Here is a 27,147-nt window from a genome sequence, read left to right on the forward strand (position 1 = left end):
CTTTGAAAATCGTATTTTCCCGTACATTACACAAACGTACGATAATCCTGTTACTTTAAGTTTACAATGAATTACTGCAACATAAATGTCGTTTCGCGTACATCGTCCCTTTAGCGGTAGTCGTCAGAAACATGGCGCCGTTCACAGTCGTCTATTGTCTCAGAAAATGCTGTCGATGTTCCACAACTAACAATTATCGCATTTTGCCTCTCACACTTTTTTTTTTTTTTAGTATTGTCTCTCCCCCCCCCCCCACGCTTCCAATTTCATAGAGCCCTGAAGGTATATAGTGCTGCGTAGTACATATAATATAATCATGTTTAAATTGTACTATGAATAGTAATTTAGGAGGCAGCAGATTAGCCAGGGTGAGCACACTGGTATTAACAACAGAATTCATACTCTAGAGCTTTTCTATACGTTGCAACTGCTCCCTTGACATCGTCCATAGTTTCAAGTAGTTGACCAAGGACAACAGCCGTCTCATCATGTGGGCTCAGGTGAAGTGATTCTGTGAAACATTCTTTTGCCTGCAAAACAGAAACTAGCGCTCATTAGTCTTAGCAGTTGGGGCATTCCACGCCAAATGATCCAAACAGGTCGCTCGACCATCACCGATCTCTTTTTTTTTTTTTTTTTTTTTATTGTGCAGGTACGGGGCTTCGAGGGAGGTGTAGTTTCGAAGATCTCTGTTCAAAATATATTTTCTTCAATATTGAAAGTGCTCGAAAGGTTGCGCCGAGTGAGAAAAGTGTACCTTACATTCTCGCGATCAGTTAGTCTGTGTGTAATTCTATAACCTTCTAGATGTGATTTTTATGTATTAGAAGATGCAACATTCTGCCCTCTAGACCTATTGCGAAATAGATTTCCCTCCTCACCCTCTAAGAGGGTATGCGAAGGACGCGATTTTCACTACGTTTGTCATTTTTTACAGCCTTCCTTTTAGAATCCACTGGTAAAATAAACACGGTCTCACGCTGTATGGTGTTTCAGGTGTACACAAATAATAATAATCATTTTTCTCTTAGTAGTACCTCCCGCGCTAGCGACACTTGAAAACGAAAAGGTTTGCAAATTTGGCAATTTTTCGAGCTGAGTTTTCGGGATGTGGCGGTCCCAATAAAAAGCACTATTGTGTGATTCGATTGTAGAATGCCTTCACTATGTGCTCCTAAGAAACTCAGAAACTACTATTTGGCATGCGCGAGAAAATGCTTTTTTTTTTTTCCCCAAGACCCGTGCTGGCCCAAAAAGAATACCTCAAGTCCACAATCAAAGAGTGGTATAAAGTACTGAAACGCGCTTCAGGAAAAGACACAGCCAAGTCACATTCATGCAATCAACCTCCAGCGCCGGGCTTTCTCGCATTTTCTTTATTTCCTCGTCGCTTTTTTGTACTGTTTTAGTTTATCAAAGTTCTCTCACACAGCAATGTACACAGGAAACAACAGAACAGACGAGCGTCAGGGGGAATTCATCTCACATATGCTTGGATATCGTTCTTTTTCTTTTTTCATTAGAAAACGGTTCGTTTCGCCGCAACTGTTGTTTCAGAAATCAGTTCGAAGTGGTGGAACTTCCTTGTGCCTGGTGCAGCAATGCAGTGCTCGTGTCTGTTAGCCAGAATCTTCCGTTCACGAGCAACATCACACCTGTTTGTACACCTGGAACACCTTACATCATGAGACCGTGTTTGATTTACCCGTGAATTCTAAAAGGAAGGCGGTAAAAAATGACAGAATAAGTAGCGAAAATCGAGTAGAGTGTCGCATCTTCCAATGACGTAAAAATCACATTTAGTAGGTTATGTAAGGTACACTTTTCTCACTGGGCGCAACCTTCCAAGCACTTTCACATATTGAAGAAAATACAGACAAAATTTTTGAAGAGACACCTTCGAAACTACTTTTCCATCGAAGCTACCTGCACAATTTAAAAAATAAAATAAAAATCGGTGATGGTCGAGCGGCGTGTTTGGATCATATTTGGCATGGAATGGCCCAGTTGTCACTCGTACTCGAAATGGACCGCAGTCATACCCCATGCATGTAACAGCTTCTTTTACGCACCCGTATACAATGGTATACGCATATCGATATTATTCATAAATGCTTATTCGTAATTTTTTTCGCTGTAAATATTGCGTACCTTCTCGAGGTTTTGCAACCTCATGTAACACAATCCGAGTGTATGATACATGTCCTGCAAGTAACAGCATGAATCATTCACTGTAGCCCAAACTTGAAAACGGGAGCTCCTCACCCAGTCTTTAGCACCCAGCTGAATACACTCTTCATAAATATCAATAGCAGCTTGATGCCTTCCCGAAAGAAATCTAGGAAGAAATTGACAAACAAGCAAGAATAAGAGAACAACAGGTACGTCTCCCTTCCTTAACTCACAAGGAACGGGCAACTTGTTCCAGGTTGGTGGTGTCTCCATTGAGCAAAGCACAGGACTGGAACATCTCCATCGATGCTTTAATTTGCCCTTCTCGACGCAGTATAAGACCTGGAATAAAACACACAAACGTACTCATTTCGAAGTCTCCCTTTTCTATTGACATATGTACAGTACCTTGTACGTATAATGCATATTCGCACATGCCGTGGGTCTCATTCAGTTGCTCCCTTATGAGCAGTTTGCAAGTGTTAAATTCCTTCCTAACCAAATGCATGTGAACCAGCCAGTTTTTCCTTTCTACAGAAGGTAACTCTGAGGCTGGATGGAGGAAAAGACGAAGCCAGAAAGGGCAATGTGATTTCGGTTTCATGGCAGAGCGCAACTCGGAGATAGTTTTCATTCAAATATTCACCTTTCTTGGGCTTTGGACGCGTTGCAGCATCGTCGGCAGATTTTTTTGATTTTGCATGTTCCAACGCAGTTTTGCTGTTAAAGCCGCCGCTCGAGCTAGGCAAAGGTTCTTTTGCAAAACCGGCCATCGTACGAAAGGCAAATGTTTGTGACTGTTGCTTAGCAACCACCAGCTATTCCGAAACTAACCTTCAAAGGCTGATTCGTCAATGAATAAAGATGCGGAAACAGAGTTTTTCCTTTCCTGAGAAATTCGTTGTTCTTTGTATTTCTAGTTAAATTTTATAAGTTCGTGTGTCCTCGTCACGTCAGATGAAACTGTAGTCAAAGGCGTTGCAAAAACGTGACGCTTGTGGCCACTTGACTTGACTTCTTCTCTCTCCTTTTAGATTCCCTCTAGTTTAAACATGGCGGCAACGAAGCATGTGTCTTGCGGTGTTGACCTGCATTTCGTTCACGATATTTCGGAGTCCCTATTAGCGGCAGGAAATTCTGGGTATCTGTTTGATCATTTGACTCACTTTGATGTTTATGTTCACATTTGACTACAATAGATTCGTGCTGATCGCTTTTCTTGTCACGCTATTGTACGTGCAAAGCACGTTACAACGTGATCACGGGAACTGTCACGATCTGAAATGCATAAGCGTATAAAAATAAATCACAAACCTCAATTTTTAATGGCAATGCAAATAGTATGTTAGTGGAATGGTTCGATGTGAACAAGTTGCATTGGTAAAAATGCGCGGGAAGATACACGACAAGCTGACATTAGAATAGAACCGCTGTTCTTACTGTATTTCGGATGTCGTGTATTCCTTATTCAGATAAATTTTGCTGCCGTGAATTGTTGATATCGCGATCTTGTTACTGAAGTGGTATCGTGCTAAACTTTCAGCTTCAAGTTTGTGGCGGCTGATATCAGTCATCCTCGGTATCGTCAGGAATTCCTTAACAGTGACAGTACCTTGCAGACCAAACCATTTGCCCGATCTGACTTGGTGCTCCCTTCCCAAGGTGAGGAAACGTAAAAACCATTCGTGCATATTTCCTGACCCATCACAAAGTCCTGCTTTGTGTCAGAACGCTTCCATGGTAAGGACACAGAAAAACTTACCCGATCCCATTATATTTGCTATTTGTCACGATACGGTTTATACGATGAATAATGGATGGTATTTGGGCAAATTCCTTGAAGACGTTACAAAGGGCACTGCCACTCATGCAGACATCAGGACAAACATATGCATGTGTGATGAATGTTGATTATGTATTTCCCAGCAACAGCTTGAAGAGTGTATGGCATGGCACCCAAGCAAACATGTTTCTGTGCCAGTTAACCTCGTCAACTGACTATTAAATTGTGTTACCGTTATGCTACGTGACTCACATCTCACCATACAGGTACCGGATGATGAAGGCATGATACACACACACACACAAAAAAAAGAAAAACACAACCATCACCACGCACATGACTATTTGAATTCAAGGACCACCCACCTACGTACATAATAACTTACGTATGTAGGTTAACACATAATGAACGATCCTGAATATGCCACTACTCTTTCAAAGCACTTCGATCTCAGTTTGGTGATTGTGACCCGTGAGTAAAGGAACACTTTGACGTGACAGTAGTGGACAGTGTTGGATATTAGCTGTTGACTGATAGCACATCTCTTGTTTTAGTTAGGTAGTGCTAAACTAATCTCCCACATAATTTAATGAGGCTGCAGGCTAAAATAAATATATTAATGAATTTTGAACTATGTGTCAGCTATGCTTAGGCACTGCTCGTTGGATCGCTTGCAAGGTTTTGGAAGATGGACGGGATTAGTTTTATTCTATAAACATGAGGAATCCTTTTCTTACTGTACAGTCAATTCAAGGTGTTACTTGGCAGGAAGGTGACAGGATTTGCAGCACAAACAACATTGTCTGGCCATATGAATTGATGATGGGGCTATAGGAATGGATGCTGATATGGAGTTAAAGGCCCACATTTGTTCTGTCACTGGTTCTTTGTGCAAAACAGCACAGTGGTAAAACTTAAAAGTGTGTAGACACAGGCAAGCTGGTGGATGAACTCCAAAACGGCAAACCTGAGCAGGGCAAAAACATGTAGACGACCAACACAGCAGCTCAAGCAGCACTGATCTGCTGTGTTGTGTTGTCTACGTGTTTTTGCCCTGCTCATCTTCGCCATCATGGAGTGGTAACAATGTTACAAACATGTACCTACATATGTACACCTACATATGTACCTACATGTACTTCATTTTCTCTGCAGACTGGAGCAGTTTGGTGATACTAAAATTGTCTCGATCTATTAATGTGGACTCTCCTATTGAAATCACTAGAAGAACATCTGAAAAGGTACTGCCAGGACTAATTTCCTAGATTTAATAGTGATGACACAAAGTGTTCAACATTTTTCCTATTTGATGTGCAGATCTTGCACAGAGAATTGGGCTATGCTGCCCATTTGGGAGTGCCTGCAATTATGTTGCAGCTCAGGAGTGTACAGTGTATTAATCTGGCTCGCATGTTGCACAACTACATTCTTGCTGCAACGGCCTATCAGGTGAGAGACATTTTCTTTGTGCATAATTTTTCAGTAAACCATTGCAGAGCATGTAGTAGTTGAACAAAAATGGCAAAGTGGAGTACTTGGTAAGTAGTACAGATGATATAACCAGCGCAACTTGTAGAAAAAGGACAGAAAGAGGTACGAGGACAACACTGAACTTGCAACTGGTGTTTATTAGGACAAACAATTCTTTAAATACTTCTACCAGAGCCAATCACGGAACCTTATCAGAGCTGTAGTGTGGGCTATAATCAGATGCCAGGAATGTTGTTTCTTCCTGAAGAAGGTTGACTGAAGCACTGCTCACACACTTTTCAGTTCCAAGTCATTCCATGATGAATGCCTCTGTTATCTCTCTTTCTATTCTTTTTTGATACACTGCTTCAATTGACGTGTTGTCAAACATGGGAGTGCAACCGCACCTGCTGCAATCAACGGAAAGGTGACCCGGCGGAGAGCCTTGTGATGACGCTGCATGCTCCCTCAGCCTATTCTTGCATACATCTTTCCATCTGACCCACGTAAACTTTGCCACAACTAAGGGGTATACAATAGACGACTTCCTTCCTACATGGGACAAAGGGTGGTGGGACAATGGGGTGTTCAGCAGTTGGAAGTTCAGCTTCATCCTCGTGCCTCTTTCCGCCCCTTTTCTATAAGCAGCACTGGTTATGTCATGTGTACATGTAGTGGTTATTGTTGCGTTGTGCCTTTTATGGTACTTTCTCATGTTCATCAGTAGTTCATGACATGGGTTAAATTTGATTTTTGATAACCATTGTGAGCTTCTGATGACAGTATATATAGAGCCTGAAGTTTTCAGGAAATATGTTTTTCAAATTTGGGGGGTAAAAATCTGGGAAATAAACATGTGCTCTAAATTCATGGGAATTTGGGGGGAAAACTTCCAGTATGGTAAATTTGGGCAGAAATCAGGCTCTATTACTCTTAACAAACTGTACTGGTTTGGTTAAAATTGTGATGTAATTGTGTTTGCTGCCAGACAGGCTAGTGCGCATTGCTACAGATGTTTCAGTGATGGCAATTTGCTGAGTGAAAATTGGGTTTCACCCTAAAAAGGCAACCTTCAATTCAGGGTGCAAATTCAGGGAAGAATCGGGTTAAACCCTAAAACTTCAGGCTCTAAGTGTATACCTCTCGCATACGCTGGTGACCAAAGGTAAGAGATTCTACAGCTTGCACCTTTCTAGGTGTTGGATTTCCACCAATTTTTTTTAGACATTCAGTAGCTCCCACCGACACAAAGGTGCCAGTAGCGTCACTCTAAAAATATTGCTTAGATTGGCAGACCTCAATCCAATGAAGTGTGTGTGGGATGCTCTTGGATGATGTGGGGTGCATCTTTAGTCACCTGCAAGAAGTGTTCAAGATTTGCACAGCTTGTTGTGCAGGGATGTGATTATCTACCTCGAGAATTACAGGAAAATTTGGTTCATAGCACGGCGGCGCATTTGTGGGCTACACAACTTATTGAAAAGCATTTGCACCACTTGCAAGCTGAGTGTTCACTCGGCAAGGGCACGAACGAGGTTTGTGTATGTGCAGCAGTGCTGCCAGCTTTATGTTGTGTCTGGATATAGTGTTGTACCCCACCCCTGTCACGCGGTCAGTTTTGAATGGTCATCGAAACCAATGGGCATCGAATGTGCGTGTAAGAGCATTGGATCCCATGCTCTGTGGCAGGTTGACATGCTACGCACATATTCTATTGCCAGTGGTTTCAGTAGTCCATCAAGACTGATCGTGTGACAGGGGAAGCACTGGAAAGCTGCCTCAAATCCCTCTACTTTTCAGCACTAGTGTACATTGTGTCACATTCTAGTTCAGAAGCTTGCATGACGTGAGTGTTGTGCATCTGCAGCACAAGACATCTTGGGTGAATTTCAAGTTGATATGGATTTTTCAGATGATGTTTCAAGCCTGGGTATTGGTACCAATGGAGTCGCCAGTGGATGCCTGCCACAGGTACTATGCATCGACTGATGAAATGTGCCACAATGAAGATGATGATGGTACCCCACGCGATGACCCCTGGGAATGGTAAGCAGCAAGCCTACTGGTAATCAGTAGAATGTGGATGAAGATGGTGATGATCTTCATAACGAACCCTGAGACTGGGGAAAAAAACACACTAAACAGGAGTCTCAACTGAGACTTGAATGAGAATGAACTGAGACTTGAGAATTGTGACTCCTGTTTAGTGTGTTTTTTTTCCCAGTCTCAGGGTTCGTTATGAAGATCAATTATCACCAGCTCGCCTGCTTTCTCGCCGCTCTTTATGGTGATGATGTTATGCAAATACATGGTTCTTTTCTCGATATGATTTATAAAGGCCCTCGGTTTTCTGCAGCGGCAGATTCAAAATTCCACGGTACTGACTCGTAAATTCTGTGATTCTCCGTGGCGAGCTGTCAATGACTGCTTGAAACCGTAAACATTTTATTTTCTTGGATAATGTGTGAACAAAAAGATTTCCTAAAATTACAGATTTAAAGCACTGTTGTGGCTCAGCATTACATACTGATATCTTGTGTCCTCCCCTGATGCAGCCTGTTGCCTGCAATCATTTTATACCTGCTGAAAGATCTTTCAGCATATACATACATACATACATACGTTTTATTTCCATCAGTAGATGGGAGAAGTCGAGGCTAAAAGCCGAAGGGCTTGAGGAGTGCCTCGGCTCCTCTACAGTAGCAGCAGCCGTGTACATTCATATGCAATAGCTTATGCATCATTAGGGTTTCTCATAAAAACGTTAACTCATTTTCTTTAAATGTTCCCCTACTGCCACCGCTAAACTGCTCACGGGAGGGAAGCATGCAGGGAAGCATCCTCGGGCGAAGTATGCACAATAAACTTGGGATAACGTTATCTTACGCTAAACTACAATCTATCTGTGTTTGTCCTGCAGCATGGACAATTTCGTAAAGCAGGCTTCACCTCATGCAGGGAAGCGTCAGATGAAGCCCACTTTCGGGAGGTGTCGTTCGTACTCTGCGAATAGTCGAATATCCAGAAACCCGAATATTGGGTGTTCGATCGCGAATAGAATACTTCGAGATGGATATTCGATTCTAATTCGAGAACTCGAATATCCACACCCCCATAAAAATAAGTGATTCTGTGAAATTCTGTGTCAAGCGAAGGGATCCGCGATTAATTCCGAAAACCGAGAGCCTTAATGGTTTCCTATCTGGACGATTAAAAAAAGGCTTTTTGTCTTGGTTTGGGATAGATTAGACAGGTTCTATCGTGCATATAAATGCATCTTCTGCACGTTATGACATAGTCCGCATGAAAATGTATGAAAAATTCATATTTTGCCATATTTGCAGCCAGGTAGGAGAGCATTCTTCTTCTTCCTCTTGGAAGGTATTGCTAGATTTGGGAAGGCTTTGGGCTGTCTTTCGCGAAAATTCCAATCACAATAGAATATTTTCTATGCTTCAGTGGGATGCGATGTTCGGCGCCCACACTGACTGTTCCAGTGCACGAAGTACTGTCCACAAATGTTGAACATCTTCTTGCACAGCGCTGCTCAAAGCTTGTGCCTTTACCTTGCTTCGGAGTGCGTTCCCTGTGTGTGCATGGCCGATGGGCCGTACTTCGCCTTCGCCACTTTCCTTCTCGTTTACCCTTCCGAAGACAGGCGACGACCACATTTTGATCAGCACCATGCTGCGGTGCCAAAAGCAAAGCTTTCACCTGCATGATTTATATATGTAATGCAGATCCTCTTTGTTGTGTGCTTGTGAACGATGGCAGCGATATTTCACCCCGCAGTCACTAATAAAACGCTCAAACTTGGTCAAGTATGCACTCCATGCATTACTTTCATACCACAAACAATGAAACACATTGCATATCTTCAAGGTTTTTACTCCATAATTCAGATATTTTTAGTGTATAGTTGCATGCATAGTATGAGAGTTTTTAGTGCATATTTATCCACGCTCTAGTAATCAGTGTTGAGCATGAGAGACATAATCTGCAGTGCATTTCAGACATGCAACAAGAAATATGCCAGTTACACATGAGTATGAAAACGTGTTTATATTTTGTTCCAGGTGGAACACCTTTCGCAACCTATGTGGCACTGAGAAGCGCCTCGGGGTGGCTTTACGTATGTCTGCAGACCTTCCCTCGGAGTCATCTTTGAGGCGCTGGCTGGGAGAGCCTGTACGCTGTGTGGTTATCCCTACTTCTCTCTTCATGACCAACAAGAAGGGTTATCCTGTTTTGTCAAAAGCGCACCAAACTGTCATTCACAGGTTTTTCAAGGTATCCAACATCAGCCAGTGTAGTGCATGGATAAGTCTCGGTTCTTTGCCTTTATGTTAAACTGTCTGTGAAACCTCTTTCTTTTTCTTTTTTTAGATGTCAGCACAAATAATCGTTCAGGGCAGCTGCCACCATGATCACATGAAACACTACTACCAGTATATTGACCACCTTTACGGTGTAAGTATTCATTGTGCAACAACCTTAAATAGGAGCTTTGTCTCACTTTGTGCTGCAGAAATAATTTTTTTTGTTTAGCTCCATCTGATAAGCAGCATTGTAATTTCTGTCTAGTACTGATACAGATAACTTTTTGCTCATCACAGATTCTTAGAAGTCATAATAGGGCGTCTTCCTCTGTAGAACATGTAATGATAAAGTCATATAGTGGCTTGGCCTCCTGCTAAGTTCCTGTAAAATGTGATCAGACATCCTTTTTCCAGTCTCAACCCCTTGATGATCCTCTAGCTGAGTTTTCCAAAGGTTTTGAGGACTACCTACAGATACCACTCCAGGTAAATTTGTTGCAAAAAAAAATGGCATGTTATTCTAATTCTAACACGTGGGCTACACTTTTTATTTAGCCTTTGATGGATAACCTTGAGTCCTCAACTTATGAAATTTTTGAAAAGGATCCAGTAAAGTACACTGAGTACCAGAGAGTAAGTAATCATATTTGTGTTTTTAAAGTTACAATTTTAAATTAATATGTCCCACATTACCCATTTGTTACCCAATATCAGGACTGGTTTACTCACATTCTTATGTTTGTCAGGCTATGTACTTAGCACTAATGGATAAAGGAAAGCAAGTAGGAACGGACAAAGAAATGTAAGTCTCCTTTTTTTGGACATAATAAAACAAAAAGCTACATTATGCTATGATGTGCATGTAATGATAAGACCAAAGGATACTGAAAGGTATCATTTGAATTTGAGCTATTTTAACTGCTTACAGCATACTGATGGTTGTGGGGGCGGGTCGTGGACCATTGGTCAGAGCTGCCTTGAATGCATCTGAAAGTGCTGGTCAGAAGGTCAAAGTATATGCTGTAGAGAAGAACCCCAATGCAGTAGTCACGTATGTAACGTTATTTCTGATGCTTCCTTGTTACACTCATTGCATTTATACTGGTAGTTGTGGAGTATAGCTATGCCCTTGTGTTTTAGGGTTAAACTCGTTTTTTACCCCCGATTTGCATCACTGTCACTTAGGGTAAAACTTGAAAAACAACTTGGCAAAGTGCCGATTCAGCCACAGATATGGGCCCTGGAGGATGCTAAGCATTGCACATTCATCACGGCCGTTCCACATCTCGTGTTCAACTAAGATGCGATAAGCGCCCTTTTTTATATTTCACCCAAAAATCTGCTTTTCACCCCAATGTTACCGTTTTACAGCTCCAGAGATAAAACCCGATTTTTACCCCCAATGTAGTTAAAGAAATTAAACCGGAAAACACAAGGTCCTAAGTATAATCTACAAAAGTTGACGTGGGGGAAGTATGAACGTTTTTCACTGTGTTTTCATTTTAAATAGAATACAGTAGTACATCTGCGTAGTGAACCTGCATATGATGAAGGTATGGATGTACTGATGTAAACCTTTGGCACTATATTTTGAATCCCCAGCCATGTACTGCTGATATAGTGGAGTTTTAGTTGTCTAACCAACTTCACTCTAAAGGCGTTCTAGTGTACATACATCCTCATCAATGGGTCAGCCTCTATATAATAGTGCACTGGTGTTGTTGCAAGTCCTGACTGTACATTTGTGTATGTTGGAAGTGTCTCTGATGTGGCCACGAAACAGATGTTAGTCTTTTCCCTCTGTCACTACAAGAAGAAGAATTGGTCATGAAAATGAATAGAACTCTGCTGTGGCTCCTGCAGGCAAACAAGTACCCTAAGAGCTTGGCAGATCCACAGCTGCTACATGCATGCTAGTTCTTGCACTGCCATAAAATCGCACTGAGTGTGGATACATTCTGTGTTTCTTGCATATCCCAAACTATGTAACCTTGCAGATTTAAATTTTATGCGCAACTTCTGGATGAAGTACGTTTTTCAAACAGGGCTCTCTTAGCCACAGCACAAGCAAGCAAATGAACCATAAACGAAATAAGTAATTTTTGGAGGGCCAAGGTGTGGCCACAAAACGTGTGCAGAAAGCTAAAGTTTAATTGTGTGTCCATATTTATTTCCCTTTAGTTAGTAACAGATTTAGTAACCTCGGTAAAAATGAGTTACAAACTCCAGTCTCAAAACTCATGTACAGCGCCAGTCTATCCCTGTACATTAAAATCTGCCCAGTATGCAAAGTTCATACTCAGTTATGATAAATCTGTCATAACAGCCTCACTGAAAATGAACCAAAATGTGCATGAGCTCTCTAGAAATTGTCAGTGGATACATATTTATTTATTTATTTATTTATGGAAGTACCTCAAGTGCCTGCAAGGGCATTACATGAGGGGGGAACATTGTTACATAATTATGTGATGGATATCTGAATACACAATAAGGTACATAACTACATATGGTACTACATGTGATACAAAAGAAACATACTGTACAGGATATTGTTGTGTCCGCTCAGCCAGACATCCCATTCCAGAATCCTTTATTGATAGTGATCCTCATGGTGCTTCTTACCCTCGCGCGCTATCGGCTCTGCGCGACACCACAGATATGTATACATTAAATGGACAGTGAAATGTGAATGGCTAAGTATTAATACAATGAGAGTAGCAGGGACAGTTCACTGTGAAACTTGTTAAAATCGTGTACGTAGACGAGCGGCAGAGGAAGGCCATTCTGGTCGATAATGGTTCGCCGAAAGAATGACTGAGAGAACATTGACGTGTTGAAGGGAATCTGCTGAAGCTTAAGTGAGTGATCAAGCCTGCATGAAATTTAATGCGCAGGAAACATGAGGCTGGTTCTGAAAGACTGAGTATGGAAAAATTTATGAAAAAGACAAAGTGACTCATAGCTAGTACCACTCCACCCCTTCCCTTGCATCAGGGTCATAAATATTGCATTGTAGAGTGCCATTGGGTGTGATGTATGATTTGCCTTGCATTGGAGCAGCTTATACACATGTCAGTTGGATTTTTCCAAAACCCAGCATTATTATTATTTTTTTTTTTTTAATTGACTCGAGTACCAACCAGCCATATGTGTCTAGTGTGTTCTAGGCAGTGTTCCAGGGATTCTAGACAGTGAGAGCCTTGAGCGAATCATCTCCCATGTTGTCAGCATCATTTTGTTTTGGATTGTACACATGGACATGATTTCACATGACAAGAATAGTTTGCTGAGGAGCCTCCTGGCTATGGCAGAGTTAGGGATGAGTTGGATCTGGAGAATTGGTCTCTGGTGCAGCAACCCAGAAGCAAAATGCTTCGGGCAGGGGAAACCAATACCTCTCGATAAATGTGATATTTAAGAAATTTTAAAAAGCCTCTTGGTAAACTGCATTTGTCTGCTTTTTCGAGCACCATTTTTGTGGCCATCCACATATGGTGCAGTTCAGTTAAGTGGAATGAACTCTGGGGGGAATTTTGTATCTAGTATTCACTGCAGTGATATCAGTTTGATCTACCATACTTTTTATTAGATGAAGTTGATCAATTACTGTACGACTGTATTACAGATTACTCAACCAAAAACGGGAGTCTTGGCAGGAGAGAGTGACTGTGGTGTCATGTGATATGAGAGAGTTCAGTCCACCAGAGAAAGCAGACATCTTGGTGTCTGAACTTCTGGGGTCATTTGGGGATAATGAACTATCCCCGGAATGCTTAGATGGTGCACAAAGGTTCCTCAAAGGTGAGCTAAAAGACATGTATTTCTTAGTGGATGACAGTGAGTCTATGAGTGACATGGTGCCCCTTTTGGGGCTTCTGATATGTTCACTCTTGCGTGCTACCCTGCCAGAGGATGGTGTCAGCATACCAGCGTCATACCAGTCATTCCTGGGCCCGATCCAGTCGCATAAACTATACAGTGAACTAGCTGGTATGCGGGAGAGGGACAAGCAGCCACTGGTAAGCTCATGATATTGCAAATATAGCTGCGATTGTCTTGCCTTTAACTAGAAGAAGTGCCTCGAGGTAAGGGATGACCCAGAGTCCTTTTATAAAGGCTCAGTACCAGTTGCCCTCCGAGTAAAGTGCGCACAGATTGGTGAACTGGGGGCTATCTCAGATCCAGATTGAATTATCTGCTGTGCACTGCTTCCACATTTGAAAAAACAAACCACCTTTTCCATAGAAATGTACAAGACATTGCTTGTTTCTTCATTATTGGTTCTATTAATGGGTATTGGTTAGAAGATGTTGATTGCCACTTACCCAGACTGCTTCATTTTGTTCATGCTCAAGTTCTACAGTAGAACTTGTAGGCAGGAACACACAGGCAGGAACGCGTGAGAAACTGCCCAAGCAAGCAATGGCCTATGGCCGACGGTTGGCAAAAGGTCGGATGACAGTTGGCCAACGACTCTTTCGGCCATCCAACGTTGGCGCAACATTGCATAATGATAGGCAGAGCGAGGCTTGGAAAGCCGTCGGCCAGGGTACAGATCTGTATCAAGAAACGAGCTCGTTGGCCAAGCACTTGCCAAAGCGTTGATCAATCTCGCCTGGGGAAGAGGGAAACGTAGAATGGTCTAGCGCTGCATAAGTTCGACTTTCGATGGACCAAGGAAATTTCTCAAAACTAAAGCAGTAAGAAACAGAAGCATTACCTTCATGGCGACTTAATACGACAAGCAATTCATCAGTTCAGTGTCGTTTGTGTACGCGCCAAATTAAACTTAGACACGCCTCACCCTTTATTTTGACACACGCGCGAACAGGTCTCTCAGATGACGCACCCCGAAAGTCGCTAGAGAGGCGTGTTAGCTTAGCTCAATTGGTAGAGCCCTGGACCGGTAATCCAGAAGATGTGGGTTCGATCCCTACAGCTGGCTAAACTTTTCAGTGACTTTCATTTTTCATCGTAGGTCTCTCGAATTTGCGGAAGCTCGCGGGACAAGTTATGTATAGTATCTGTTTTTCCTCAGGAAACGTTGTGGGAAATACGAGCAACGAACAAATAATGGTATATCGTTACCTTACGCCGCGAGACAGTTGAATCCGAAAATGAGGGACGCCGCAGGAATGCTTTGGTCTGTATCTTGGCACAAGCTTGGCACAATATAGGCTGGCCAATGCTTGGCAAATCGTTGACCAAGGTACAGATCCGTATCTAGAAACAAGCTTGTTGGCCGATGATGTACCAAGCAAAACCAGGTAGGCCAGCCTAACTATAGCCTAGCTTGGCCCAACCTTTGTTTGTTGCTTGGGTGTAAGGTAAGCCTCAAACAGCAACTGAACATCTGCATCGCCATCATCTCCATCTTTGTCTTCTCAGTAAGGCTGTCTTTTCGAACCACTACATCTTGGTGGAGGTGTAAGGATTCTTTCTAAAAGCGTCTGGAACTTTGGAGCCTGCCCATGACAACTAATGATGGTCAAGCTGTTGATGGCAACGAGACTGCCCCACTCAGAGCAATGGCAGTGCTAGCTATTCCTGCTCTGGTGGTTGAGCAGTGGGACCCACCTTTGTTTAGTAGTACCGACAGCCATCATGTCGACATCAGAAGAGGTGGGATGGCACAAGCAAACTCAATAATGTTGCCTGCTACCCGACCGGTGTGACTAAGACACCGATTTTTAACCACGAAAGCAACTTCTGTGGCTGGGAAAAATTTGCAGGATTGCTTCGGGATGTGTTTGGTATGTCCGCATTCTGAAAGTTGGACACTGAGAAGAAACTTCGTTCATGTGTTCAACAGCCTGAAGAGGATACGGTATTGCCATGTAAGCACTGCAATCCTGAAACAAAGGGAAAATTAGTGCCATACCAAAGAACACACGAGGTCCTCAGGATGTCCCCGCAGTGTCATTGTGTCCTCGTCCTTCGAGGTTATCCTCAGGACGTCCTGAAGATAACACTCTCCGCCCGGGACTCTAGTACAAGTCACTAACAAAAGAAACTTAGTTACACTAGTGATTTACCTCGCACTCTGCTGATTATTGCAGCAGACGTAAACCGGTTCGAACCGATAAATATCGTTCAAACCGTTATTTTGGCTGCGCTGAACCCGAACCCGAACCGAACCGAAACTTGAACCGAACCCCCCAAAATAACGTTCCGAGCCCTGCTAGAAACAAACAGCGAGATTGTATTGCGGAAGTTAATCAAGATGCATGGAAAAGAGAAGTTATCAGGACCAGGGTGTCAGAGCGAATCGAAAACCGAAAAAAAAACGCTATTTTGGTGCGAACCGGAACGGAATCGAAACCGTATACGTTTTTTTTTGCTCAGGAGGGAAACCGAAACATTAATTTAACGGTTTTCGGTCCAAGAAAAAATTTCGCCGGTTGGACTACGAGTAGGCGAATGAAACTGTCGTCGTGTTTTCTGAAGGCATGTCATGGATACTTTACGAGGGTTACGGTTACGGTGCAATGTATGTCGGTATACTATGACCCTTAGGCTCCCTTTGTGACGTTTTATCGTTCGCGCACAATGACTTAGATGTACATCCCAAACGGAACAAAACTTCCCGTGGTGTCCCTGGGGATATCCTTCCCCGGAAATACGGATCTCCCTGGGAGGCAGACATTTTTCCGACGGACGTCCCCCACATCTCCAAGTGGCTACGGTTTGGACTTACCATAAATATCCGTCGTTTGTCCTCACAGGAGGTTATACCGAGATGCCCGGACATTGCACGGACGTTTGCGTAGGTGCTCAGGGCCCTGCATTTTCTCATTATTATTGATACTGTTTTATTGAGTTGCTGCGTAAGTGAACAGATTCTTACTAGGGCTGTAGGCGTTTGCTTTCGCAATTTTGTTTCAGGCTCGGCCATTGCATCTTTCTTTCCCTGTTGCTCGTTTTTGTTTTGTTTCTGGTATTTCCGTTACGGACAACGAGCACAAAAAAAGTAAAAGACGTACATATACAAGCTCTTAGAACAATGAAGATCACTTTGAAAGTCAGTGGCATACCTTTCAAAGCGAAGACAGATACTATATATTGCTTGTCTCGCGAGCTTCCACAAATTCGGGAGTCCAGTCTGCCTGCGAGTCAAACTAAAGGGAGAGATTCTTTAGATTAATGCGATTTCGTATACTTGTAACAGTGGACTGTAGAACTGCTTGGCGTATTAACTCACTATGACGTAACATCTGCGTTTCTTACTGCCTTTGGTGTGAGTCATTCAGTTGTCTCATCAGAAGTCGAACTCACGCCGCGACACACCTTGCCATGTTTCCCTCTCTCCTGCGATAATGCTTCATTTAACATCCCGTCATGGGCCTTATTCGGACAATTGTTCAAACGGCCGTTACGACATACCTGCGGATGTACGGCTAGGGACGTCCATCAACGTCGCTCTCAGGGATGTCCACCTGACATCAATTTCAGGACATGGACGTTGGAATCTATTTCGGACGTCTGCAGGAGATAGTGTTCTGTCTGGGATGTGACCGGTTGTGACTCTCTACCAATGTGGCGTAGTGTTTGTTTTAATTTCATCTGCCCAAACTCTTCTCAACTAAACAGCGACCCAAGGAGGCTGCGAAACGGCTTCTCTATCGGTAATGTCGCGCAACGTGTCCCTTGTTTGAGAGCAGCGAAGTTGAATACATTTACGTATACGTGAGGCAAGCACATGCGAAGTGGCGCCTCGTTTGTGGACAGGACTCGAACAAAAGAAAACGGAGCCGTCGAGCGCGTTTGTGACTGTGAGTGAAGGTGTTCCTCGATTTGCGTCATACTCGTGCGGTAGTGCTTGCTGGCGAGGAAGCAGCAACAGGCATTCGGATGGGACGCAATCGCACCAATCCAGCAAGAAAGTACTTTACGTATGACATCACAACGAACAAGTCCGTCTGTATCAAGCGCTTCAAGAAAGGAGAAAGACTATTTGAACAGACTGTCACCTACAAGAACCAGGAGCTACCAATTTCGCAGCTATTAATATTAAATACCATGTATGCGGAATAAACGGGCTTACATTTTGCAACATTGTTTTTTTTTTCTGGGAATGAATATGCCCACCAGAACCGTTATTGCTCCAGAGCAGAACCGGTACCGGACCGCTTATGATAGAACCGGAACGAAAACCGGAACGAAAAACGTTTCAGTTCGACACCCTGATCAGGACTGCGTCTGGTTTCGTATAAATTATACGCAGAAAAATGAGGTACAGGTGGGTGCAGGTGAAGTCGTCCTCAGAAGGTCTTGCGAGTGTTGCAGGTTGACACCCTGAGGATGTGCCGGTGATATGACCGGGAGTCCCACTTTAACACGGAGGCAACACTGGGAGGACCAGTTGGTAACTTCCTGAGGATGTCATCGTCGTCCGGGGTTGACATCCTGGGTACAATCGTAGGACCTTTCTGTGTTGTTGGGGATGCTCAAGGATATCTGAAAGGATGCCTTCCAACTAATCCTTGCAAAAGATCTTACATCTGTGGTTAAAATCCTTTCTGTAATGCAAGCGGCTACAGGGCACCAGAAACTTGCGCAATCGGGGAAACTTACATCCATTATTGGGACAGGCAGCGAGATTGTGATGCTTGGTGCTCAGCACACCTTGTAAATCTGCCACCTGCAAACAAGTTTTGCCAGGATAGCTTTGCTTTGCAGAGGGGCTAACTGGGAGACTTGCATGATAAAGCAAATTTTCTTCCACCTGGTTTCCTAACTCCACTAACAGCCACTAGAAATGTGTATTGTTGCTAGGAGTTTGCATACAGAGTCCCACTTGTACGAATGAGAACTGCAGAAACATGCATTTTGTGCGATTTAACATGCTCGTGCACTCCAAAAGGGCTTTGCGTGAGAATCTGAGTTTGGCGTCTTTCCACAGAAGTACTACTGGAGTACTTCTGAAGTTTTGCTTCTAAACAAAGAGCAAACCCATTTTTTAAGCCATCGTTTATGTGTTTCTTACTTTTCGTTCATCTTTTCTTATCCAAATATGGTCTGCTATTGTTTTTTTGTTGTGTATTGCATTTTTGTTGTGTATGTAGTGTGTCGGTGCCACATTGGATTTCTTTTCTTTTTTTGTGTAGAGGCACATAAATGGTACCACGTAAAAAACTGCAATAGAAAAGCATGCTATGGAAAAATATAAGGCTGTGTACGAGTAATTTTATCAAATCAAATTTTATTGAGAACAAATTGAATTCAGCTCTGAAATTTGCAAAGCTAAGGTACGATTTTCTTGCCAGAATCAGGAAGTGTGTTGTGGATTTACCCAACTCCACCACAAAATATGCTGCTTAGTGCAGTGGTAACAGCTGGAAAAAATGTGCTAAATTGGTTGCTTCTGAAGCGTGACTGCTTGATTGGAGAATATGTTATATATCATTTATAATACTGTACTTGTATTTCGTATTTCTATGCTCCACTAACAAATTTTTTGTGCTGAGTGTTTAAATACATCTTTAAACAATATATTTTGCATTTATATTTAAATACAGCAAAAATGTAGTTATTCCCGTCCTTGATGGTACAGTATTCATATGCAACATTGCTGGTTCTTCGTGGGATGGGGCGCAGTGGGTAGTCTTGCTATGCATGACAATGGGCACTTTTGCAGCATAATCCACAGTGCTTTGAATGTGCTAGCATGGGCCCAAAGATGAAGAGGGGGATCAGAATCTCAAAAATAATTGTACCTTGATTATGCCTCATTGTCTTTAGTAGCCATTGTCAATCAGTATTGAGTACTGATAATTGATCAGTACTGAGTACTGATTGACAGCAACTTTAGTTAGTGGGAACCCGCCATGGAAATAATAATCGGTAATGACTACAATACAACTTTGTGTCTTTTCAGACGCCTTTTGAAATGCCGTACGTAGTCCGCCTGCAAAATGTTGCAGAACTAGCCATGCCACAGTCACTTTTTTCATTTCACCATCCAAACAAAGGTAATTAAAGTGACACTTAAAGTCTAAATAAAAATTCCTCTTTTTCTGTGCCTTTGTTGACACACTGAAGCTAATATATATAGAACTTGCTTGCTGTCACAGATAAGGTGATTGACAACAGCCGATACAGAAGTCTGAAATTCCACATTAAGGATAACTGTGTGCTCCACGGGTTTGCTGGCTACTTCGACACGGTGTTGTACAAAGATGTTACACTCAGTAAGTGAGGCCATACAATAGCAAGGTCTGTTGTGGTACAAGATATTTTGCTGCCTCTCGCAGGCATCTACCCAAATTCTCACTCACCTGGTATGTTCAGTTGGTTCCCCATATTTTTTCCAATAAAGGTAAGCTTCCATTGCAATTGCTCTTTGGTGCTTTTCAGCACAAGCGTGGTTAGTCTATGTCTAATATCTTTTGCACTCTTTCTGAACCTTTAAGGAGCCCTTGGTCCTGTCACGTAACTCGTGTCTGGAAGTTCATTTCTGGAGATGTGTTACACCACGTAAGGTGTGGTACGAATGGGTGGTGACAAAACCAGTGGTGGGGACTGTTCACAACCCCTGCGGGAGAGCATATACCATTGGACTTTAACCAATTCATTGCCTGTGATACTTGCTTCATTAAAGACATCTAAAGTGGCCAAAACTGCCATTGCCTTTTCTTTTTCCAATATCATCATTATCGTCTGGGTCAGGGAGTGTCATGAGGCTATATTCAATGGTAAGTACTACTTGTATCTCAAACACTGTGTGCGTACATAAACCGCACTTAAGTGCAGTTTACGTATGCACACATGAGAATACTTTGATGGTTTCATTGCATGATGCACCGACCATTTCAGAAAACTATGTACAGAGTCTCAATTGGTAGTTACTAATTGAATGGCTGACATACTGATTTAATTTCTTTTTCTGGCTTTGTTTACTCCATACTTCACGTGCTGGTTGGGCCAGCAATAGAAATCAGTAGGGCTCCATACCGCTTACATGGCAGGTCCCATCTGTTCAGTGTCTTAATCTCTCCATGGTTCATCCTGTGCATTATTGATTGAACTCTGGCTCAGTACAAGGGGCCAACTCTGTTAACCCCTATTGTTGACCTTGCATATGACTAGTGTTGGGATCTGAGATATCCCAAATCCCGGCTGTCTCAATATCCCGGGATTTTTTTCGAAAAAATATCGGGATTTTGGGATTTGTGGTGAATACTGCAGACTTATTGTTGGAACAGAACAGCGTAACAATTAAGAGTTATTTAATTTCTAGCACGCATTTGAATGACAGTTCTTGCCGTGCCAGTAAGCAGGCTTCAATTGTTAACGCCTGTGACACATGAGCTGGAGCTCCCTCCATAGCTTTAATCTTTTGGGGGGCATCGCGTCAGCGAACGGGCTTTATATAGGGCGCGCACGTGAATAGCAACGCAAAGAAGGGAAAAAGTAAGTGTTTTCGAAAACATTGACATTAAGCTGGTGGAGGCATTCACATCCTGTTGCTTGGCAAGTTTTGAAACTTCCGTTTCTGTGTCTCTGCTGCGTTCTTTACCATGGTGCATACTAACCAACATGCTCTGCGTCTCCTTGCGTTCAGTGATTGAGTTCTTTTTTTGCTCATTTCCCTCGCAAAGGAGAACTGAACACCCCGTCTAGGCAGGGCAGCGAACAATGTTCCAATATAAAATAGAGCAAGGTACACAACAATACAACATAAATACAACAAATCGAGACAAACAAACAAAAAAGCAGCACATGGTGCAATAAGATTAATGCCGGCACGGTTCCCTCTGAAGTCTTGCCAGGACGCATACTATCCCTCCTGTCCCCCACTCCTTCCGGCTGTCCTCTCTCCATCTGTTCACATTTGTAAGCCACTCATAACCCCAGTTGCTTTGCAGCGCTAACGCAGAATTAAAAAAAAAAACATGATGCAATAAAGAATGTAAATACAAGATGGTAAGAGAAAGCGCTACAATAGGTTCCAGTAACAGTCGCTTCAGTTTGCCCGTTGATCTGCTGGTATCAATAAGGTTTTGGTGCTCGTTAAAAAGTATTGGAAGTAAAATGTTTTGGAAGTTGAAGCTTTGTTTCATATTCATCGTATTCGTATGTTATGAAATAAATCTGTAGGCGCTATGCGTGGCAGCTGCGAATAAAAACGAGCCTTTTATTTGAGGCGAACATAAAACAGGCCCTATCACTTTTTGCATAAAACATGTTGCGTATTAAAAACGAATGTTTTGATTAATACTCAGTGACAGAACGCCGAGGAGACACACACGAAACGAGCACAGCAATCATTTGAGTTACTACACAAAGGCATGTGTATGTGTGCTGTTTCGGTTTTGCATCAATCCCGAAATCCCGTCCCGGGATTAGTCCGTAAAAATCCCAAAATCCCGGGACTCCCAACCCTACGTATGACCACCAAGACAGATCCATTTACTGGCACAGTTCACCCCTTGCCTTTCGCAAGAGTTGGTAACGGAGAACCTTCACAAAAGGCACGATTCGCAAATAATATGGAACTTTACTGATCACCCATTGATGCCATAATGACGAGCAACAGCAGAAGCCAATTTCTCCTCTACACAGCATATCTAATAATTCAACAGTCACTGTCTTTTGTCTCTTGGAAGCAATTTCAGAAGCACCACTCACGTTGGTTCCAAGAAACAAGAGATACTGGAAAGTTTTGCATACACTGCTATGGGGGCCCCCTTGACACGCTATGATCACACCTACCTGAAATTCCGAAACAGTGCTATGCAGGCAACTGTATAGCCGCAAGTGTAAAACTAGTGAAAAGCAATGGCGAACTCTACTTCTTTCATGTTTATGCACAGACTAATCCTTATTTGCTTATCTATGACACCTCACAGATATCTTGTCTGTAGTGATATTTATTGTATTGGAGCATGTGATAATGTGAGAGTTCCATAGTTGTACAAGTGTGCTGACATATGATGAACACAGATTGCAGTTATGCTTTAGCTTTGGCCTGTACAGGAAGATATAACTTGAACTCTGCCGGAAGCTCATCTTCTGAATACAGCCGGTCTGAAAAGTAAACCCGACGAATGCGGCAGTTTGCGTGGATCTGCAAATGAGAAAAACAAGGGTGCAGATGGGTTAGTTATGAAGTGTAATGAAAGTCCAAGGCAGCTCGGCAAGTTGTTACTTTCAAAGTGGAGTAACTTGCTTTCCTTCTTCCTATTTGCACTCGAACAGCTGGGACAGGTTGCCCATTTTTTAGTGATGATACAATATTACAGCTTGCTTTTTCAAGATATTGCAAATGATTGTATCCACATTTGAAAATAACCTCAGAGAATTCGTTTCTTTATATACACACAGATACTTTGCACTGTCTGCATCAGATTCTTGGACCCTGCACATTTGCATTCATGCGTGTGAAAATGGGTACCTGCTTACAGGCTAGATAATTTAATAGGTTTCCAGTGGATCATGGCGCACATGGAGCGAGCCATTTGTAGTGATGGCCCTTGGTAATGATCTCCTTCGTTCCCCTCCTTACCATCACCCTCTGCAACGCAAATTTTCACAGACTTTGTTCTCTGTGCAAGGTTCCAACAGTCTTTTTGCAGAATGGAGCAAACGCATAACGCAGGGCAGTGAGGCATCACTACCACCCGGGAAGAATGACAATCGAACTTCCTTACCTGAACTCTCAGTGTTTCAACATAGTTGGTCCCATAAGCTCTACGAGTGAAGTCACTAAGGTTGAACTGAATCTGGTTCCAGCCTTCGTCGAGGCGCATGGGCATGGTGCAAATGAAAGGCTTCACGCGAGTTGTGCTCTGAAAATTGCTTGCTCGAAACCGCCGTCTGACATTTTTGTCATCGAGGATCTGTACTTCAAAGGTGAAATACTTCTTCATATTCTTGACGATCATAATTAAGTATGGCAAGCGAATGCCCAACGTCTTTCGTGGATCAGCAGGGCATGTGATGAAGGTAGTGCTTACGTTGGTCCCAATAATTTCCAGCACAAATGACTGTATGTCGTTGTCTGTGATCCTCTTGATATGACCATTCCGAACCTAGAATTTGAACACCTTGCGTAACACTGTATCCAGACGTAGCGTATTCATGTTACATACCTTCTTATCCCAGATCTGCAGTGGCTTGCTGCCGATACTGTACAAAATCGACAAGAATCCGCTCTGGAACGTGTTCTTAAACATCGTTCAGCACAACTAGCTCTAAAAGTACAATTAATTACTTACGAAAGACAATAATAACGATATTTCAGAGTGTACTACAGACAGCTGCTGCGTTATATCGTTTGCTACCAAAAACTTATGAATCTACACACTGCGATGCAGTTGCCATGACCACGAGCTGTGCTGTAACAACAGCGCCGCACTCGCCGGATTGGATTGGCTACAACATGTCACGATTATTTTCCTTGTGTCAGAAAAGCTCGTCTCGTTATGTGCTCTTTAATCACAACTTGTCTAATTTTAGAAACTGCTTTTTTTGCCTTTCACGTATACCATTTCTCATGTTCTCAGTATTTACGTTCGACAAGCCAATGGTAGTCAATGATTCGGTAGATTCGGTCACGTGATGAACGTCACCCGCTCCCCTGAAAGTAAATGAGTAAATTGTGAAGTCAGCAAGATGATGCGGAGACCGAAATTAGGGTGTTCCTGATCGCGATAACCTGCATAGCCTGTAGCTACAACAGGTGACATGTTTCAAACTCACAGCTTTACCCAACATAGAAATGCTTGTAGCAACTGTTAGTATACCCGAGCGCCTACGCATGTGCCTCAGTAATCCGCACGAATAGTCAGATAATCCAGGCGTCTGCAGAACGGCGTCTACTGACGCCATTGAAACCTGGCGTCCGCCGGGACCGCATCATGCAGTGAATTATTCGTCTGCACGCTCTTAAACAAAGGATGGAGGTGGAAGCTCATGTTGATAAGGACTGTAGTGCCCTCGGGGGTCTTTTCCAGTACATCATTAACGACTTGAAGGTATGAGCCAGATATTTTGTTCTTTCGTTTGAGTTCATGTAAACATCTTGGATGCACATCACTGTTCAATGTCACATAAGGATCTGTGAGCAATATTTCATGTTTTCTTGACATTTGTGTCCGCTAGTCGCAAAAATGCCTGTACGGTATTGAAGGGTATATCACTTTTTCGTTGTGGCGTTAATTCTGCCGCTGCGTTCTTCTGGTTGCTGGCCGTGTTTTGAGAGCCCCATTTACTAGCGACCTGGCTTTGCCCTATCACGAAATCGTTTCTGAAATAGTATACGCTTGCAGCAGTCTTATGCGAGGTGGATCATGAACTGGCGTGTATTGGTGGTGTGGCTGTTAGCTTATCGTTAAATTTAAGTGATGGACATCATTCCGTGTAGTGTTTCTGCTGGCTGAGCATCGAAATTGGCTTCTCTTCGGAAATTGTTTTAGGGTTTGATTTAACCTCATGAAACACCAACCTAGAAAATAAAGTGAGCTAATATTGAACCACTTTGATTCCGAAGTGGATTAAGATTGAGTCACTCTTTCACGATGCTGGGTGCACGCTAGAAACACTTGGGAGCTCTAATGAGTTTAAATGGAATCACTTTGAAACAGCAATGGATTACACCCGCATGAAAGTTAGAATAGGTTAAAATGGCACCACTTCGGAGGGCGCAAGTTCCTGTGAAGTCTAGTCTAGTCTAAATGGACGTTAAGTGCTTTGCTTGAACACAGAAGCACAAAATTCTGGGTATGGGGTATCTTGTTATACGAGTCCAGAGGATTCTGTTTATATTTGCGACTACTAACATTAGTGAGGAACACGTTTGTGATGTTTTGTTTTGCTCCTCCGCAAAAGTGTCAAAGCAGTCGCATGCCCGCCGCCCACACACTCGCAGATCGACATCAACAGCATTTTAAAAGTGAAAATGAACTGAGTGTGGCTCCAGTTTATTTCGATAATATTACGGTGTTGAATGTGGTGGAGTGTTTGTGAAGCTTGTTGTTATTGTGCCATGTGTCTTCTGAGTGAATCTGAAAGTTGTCCGCAGCGTGAAACGTAAACTGTGACATGTCATAACGATCCATTGAAGTATGCCTGGCTGACACCTTTATTATGGAATGAAGCACATTCCACTTGCTAGACATAAAGTGTAGGTTCTTTTTCAGTTTGACTTAGGTGAAAGATTTTTTTTTTTTTTTTCCCAAGTGAAATCACTTGTCGCAGTGTCGCACTGCATGTGTTTGAGTCTGAGATGCGACGTATCATGTAATACTTGCCATAATGCTCTTCAGTAATTCTGTCAGATAGAACAATACAAGAGAAAACATGCTTCTGCATTAGTTCATCATTTGTATATTTTCTGGTATAGTGTTCCTTTAGCCATTCACAAAGCTCCGTAGTCTACCGTGTTCCTCTTAGATCGAGACATTCGCAAGTGACTGTCCAATGCGGAACCACATACAAATGGCTTTGAAACTAGAACCACTTGTAAGTGGTTCCATTTGCAACATGCATCTAAAAAATGCATTATGTTTGTATCATTTCATTTAGTTTTGCTTGTCAGAGTAATTTTGGTATTTTCCAGCCTCACGTTTGCACGAGTGGCCTAAAATATGAGGGCTGCAAAGAGGGGGATGTCTTGTACCGTGTATTAATATCGCTCGTTACTTTCACATGTGTACTTTCACAAGCTTCTGGTAATGCAGAGAATGTGCATTCCTGTCATTCCTTTTTGCAAACTGATTTTCTTGGTCCTGAATTTGTGTATCCTGGAGCCATGCATTTGTTGTCTTCTGAATGTGCGTATGCCCTAACATAAAATATGTGAGGAATTGCCACAAGAAACAGGTGACAGATAAAAGGGGAGAAATCAGCAAATAAAAATCAATGCAAATGGAATCTGTGCAAAGCATCTATTAATTGCAACTAGCTGTGTAAGGAGTAAAAATAATGGTAGCAATTTCTTTATTAGCAAGAACAAAGAGAAGCTCATAAAAACACACACAGTTTGAAGGAGGAAATTATTCTACTGATAGTTAAATAGTGACTTTCATTGTTGGTGGTGGGACTTAAACCCACACTTGACTCTGGCAGTCAATAAGTGTGGGTTTGGGTCCTGCTGTCTGGCCAACAACTGTCTCATTTCGTTCTTCTTAGGTATTTGAGGCTTTCTGTTTGTGTGCTAACCTCCCCTTGGTTACTTCTCTCGCTGAGCCTCAAGTTGTCAAATTTCTGTGCATGCCTTCTTGGATGCCCAATGGACTTAGCCTGACAGCAGCATGGTATTTGGCTTTCAGGTATCCCCTTACCTTCATTGCAAAGGCAAACCTTTGGCATCCCCTACTGCACTCATGTTTCTGTTAGGTAGCATATTACAATTCAAGGTTCGATAATAATCTTTATCGTCCATTGGAATTTGCTTTT

The 27,147-nt window shown here is 42.6% G+C and overlaps 4 protein-coding genes across 6 annotated transcripts in view; 2 read left to right on the forward strand and 2 right to left on the reverse strand.

The window, feature by feature from the left end:
- The window catches only part of LOC135397937 (Bardet-Biedl syndrome 4 protein-like), a 28,313-nt gene extending 25,359 nt beyond the window's left edge, over positions 1-2,954 (reverse strand). The window contains exons 1-6 of the mRNA XM_064629428.1: positions 2,819-2,954; positions 2,581-2,724; positions 2,406-2,514; positions 2,266-2,338; positions 2,152-2,205; positions 403-530 (exon numbers count right to left, since the gene is read on the reverse strand). Coding sequence (XP_064485498.1) covers positions 403-530; positions 2,152-2,205; positions 2,266-2,338; positions 2,406-2,514; positions 2,581-2,724; positions 2,819-2,945 — 635 coding nt within the window. The 5' untranslated portion in view covers positions 2,946-2,954. The remainder of the gene's footprint in view (positions 1-402; positions 531-2,151; positions 2,206-2,265; positions 2,339-2,405; positions 2,515-2,580; positions 2,725-2,818) is intronic.
- A 241-nt stretch (positions 2,955-3,195) lies between these two features.
- Positions 3,196-20,370, forward strand: LOC135377816 (protein arginine N-methyltransferase 5-like). Of its 2 annotated transcripts, XM_064610506.1 has the most exons (18): positions 3,196-3,313; positions 3,716-3,834; positions 5,111-5,196; positions 5,273-5,404; positions 7,338-7,471; positions 9,502-9,715; positions 9,812-9,895; positions 10,042-10,083; positions 10,159-10,230; positions 10,300-10,377; positions 10,491-10,546; positions 10,673-10,795; positions 13,373-13,548; positions 13,657-13,766; positions 19,625-19,718; positions 19,821-19,937; positions 20,001-20,065; positions 20,160-20,370. In XM_064610506.1, the coding sequence occupies exons 1-18, from the start codon at positions 3,225-3,227 to the stop codon at positions 20,310-20,312; spliced, it is 1,944 nt and encodes a 647-aa protein (XP_064466576.1). In that variant the 5' UTR covers positions 3,196-3,224; the 3' UTR covers positions 20,313-20,370. The 2 variants fall into 2 exon arrangements, with proteins under 2 accessions (XP_064466576.1, XP_064466577.1); XM_064610507.1 differs by lacking the exon at positions 10,042-10,083.
- Positions 20,371-22,601: 2,231 nt separating this feature from the next.
- On the reverse strand, positions 22,602-24,122 carry LOC135377818 (cilia- and flagella-associated protein 20). The gene is made up of 3 exons (XM_064610510.1): positions 23,841-24,122; positions 23,400-23,780; positions 22,602-22,816 (listed from the first exon to the last, which is right to left on the reverse strand). Exons 1-3 carry the CDS (start codon positions 23,922-23,924, stop codon positions 22,700-22,702), a joined length of 582 nt encoding a protein of 193 aa, XP_064466580.1. The 5' UTR covers positions 23,925-24,122; the 3' UTR covers positions 22,602-22,699.
- Positions 24,123-24,301: 179 nt separating this feature from the next.
- The window catches only part of LOC135377817 (protein MTSS 2-like), a 32,038-nt gene continuing 29,192 nt past the window's right edge, over positions 24,302-27,147 (forward strand). The window contains exon 1 of one of the 2 annotated variants that reach the window (XM_064610508.1): positions 24,302-24,725. In XM_064610508.1, the coding sequence (XP_064466578.1) occupies positions 24,648-24,725 (78 nt within the window). In that variant the 5' untranslated portion in view covers positions 24,302-24,647. Of the gene's footprint in view, positions 24,726-25,695; positions 25,874-27,147 lie in introns of those variants that run through there. The other variant, XM_064610509.1, reaches the window with a different exon arrangement.

The sequence above is a fragment of the Ornithodoros turicata genome, chromosome 1 (genome assembly GCF_037126465.1).
Source record: "Ornithodoros turicata isolate Travis chromosome 1, ASM3712646v1, whole genome shotgun sequence".
In the NCBI taxonomy this organism is placed as follows: Eukaryota; Metazoa; Arthropoda; class Arachnida; order Ixodida; family Argasidae; genus Ornithodoros; species Ornithodoros turicata.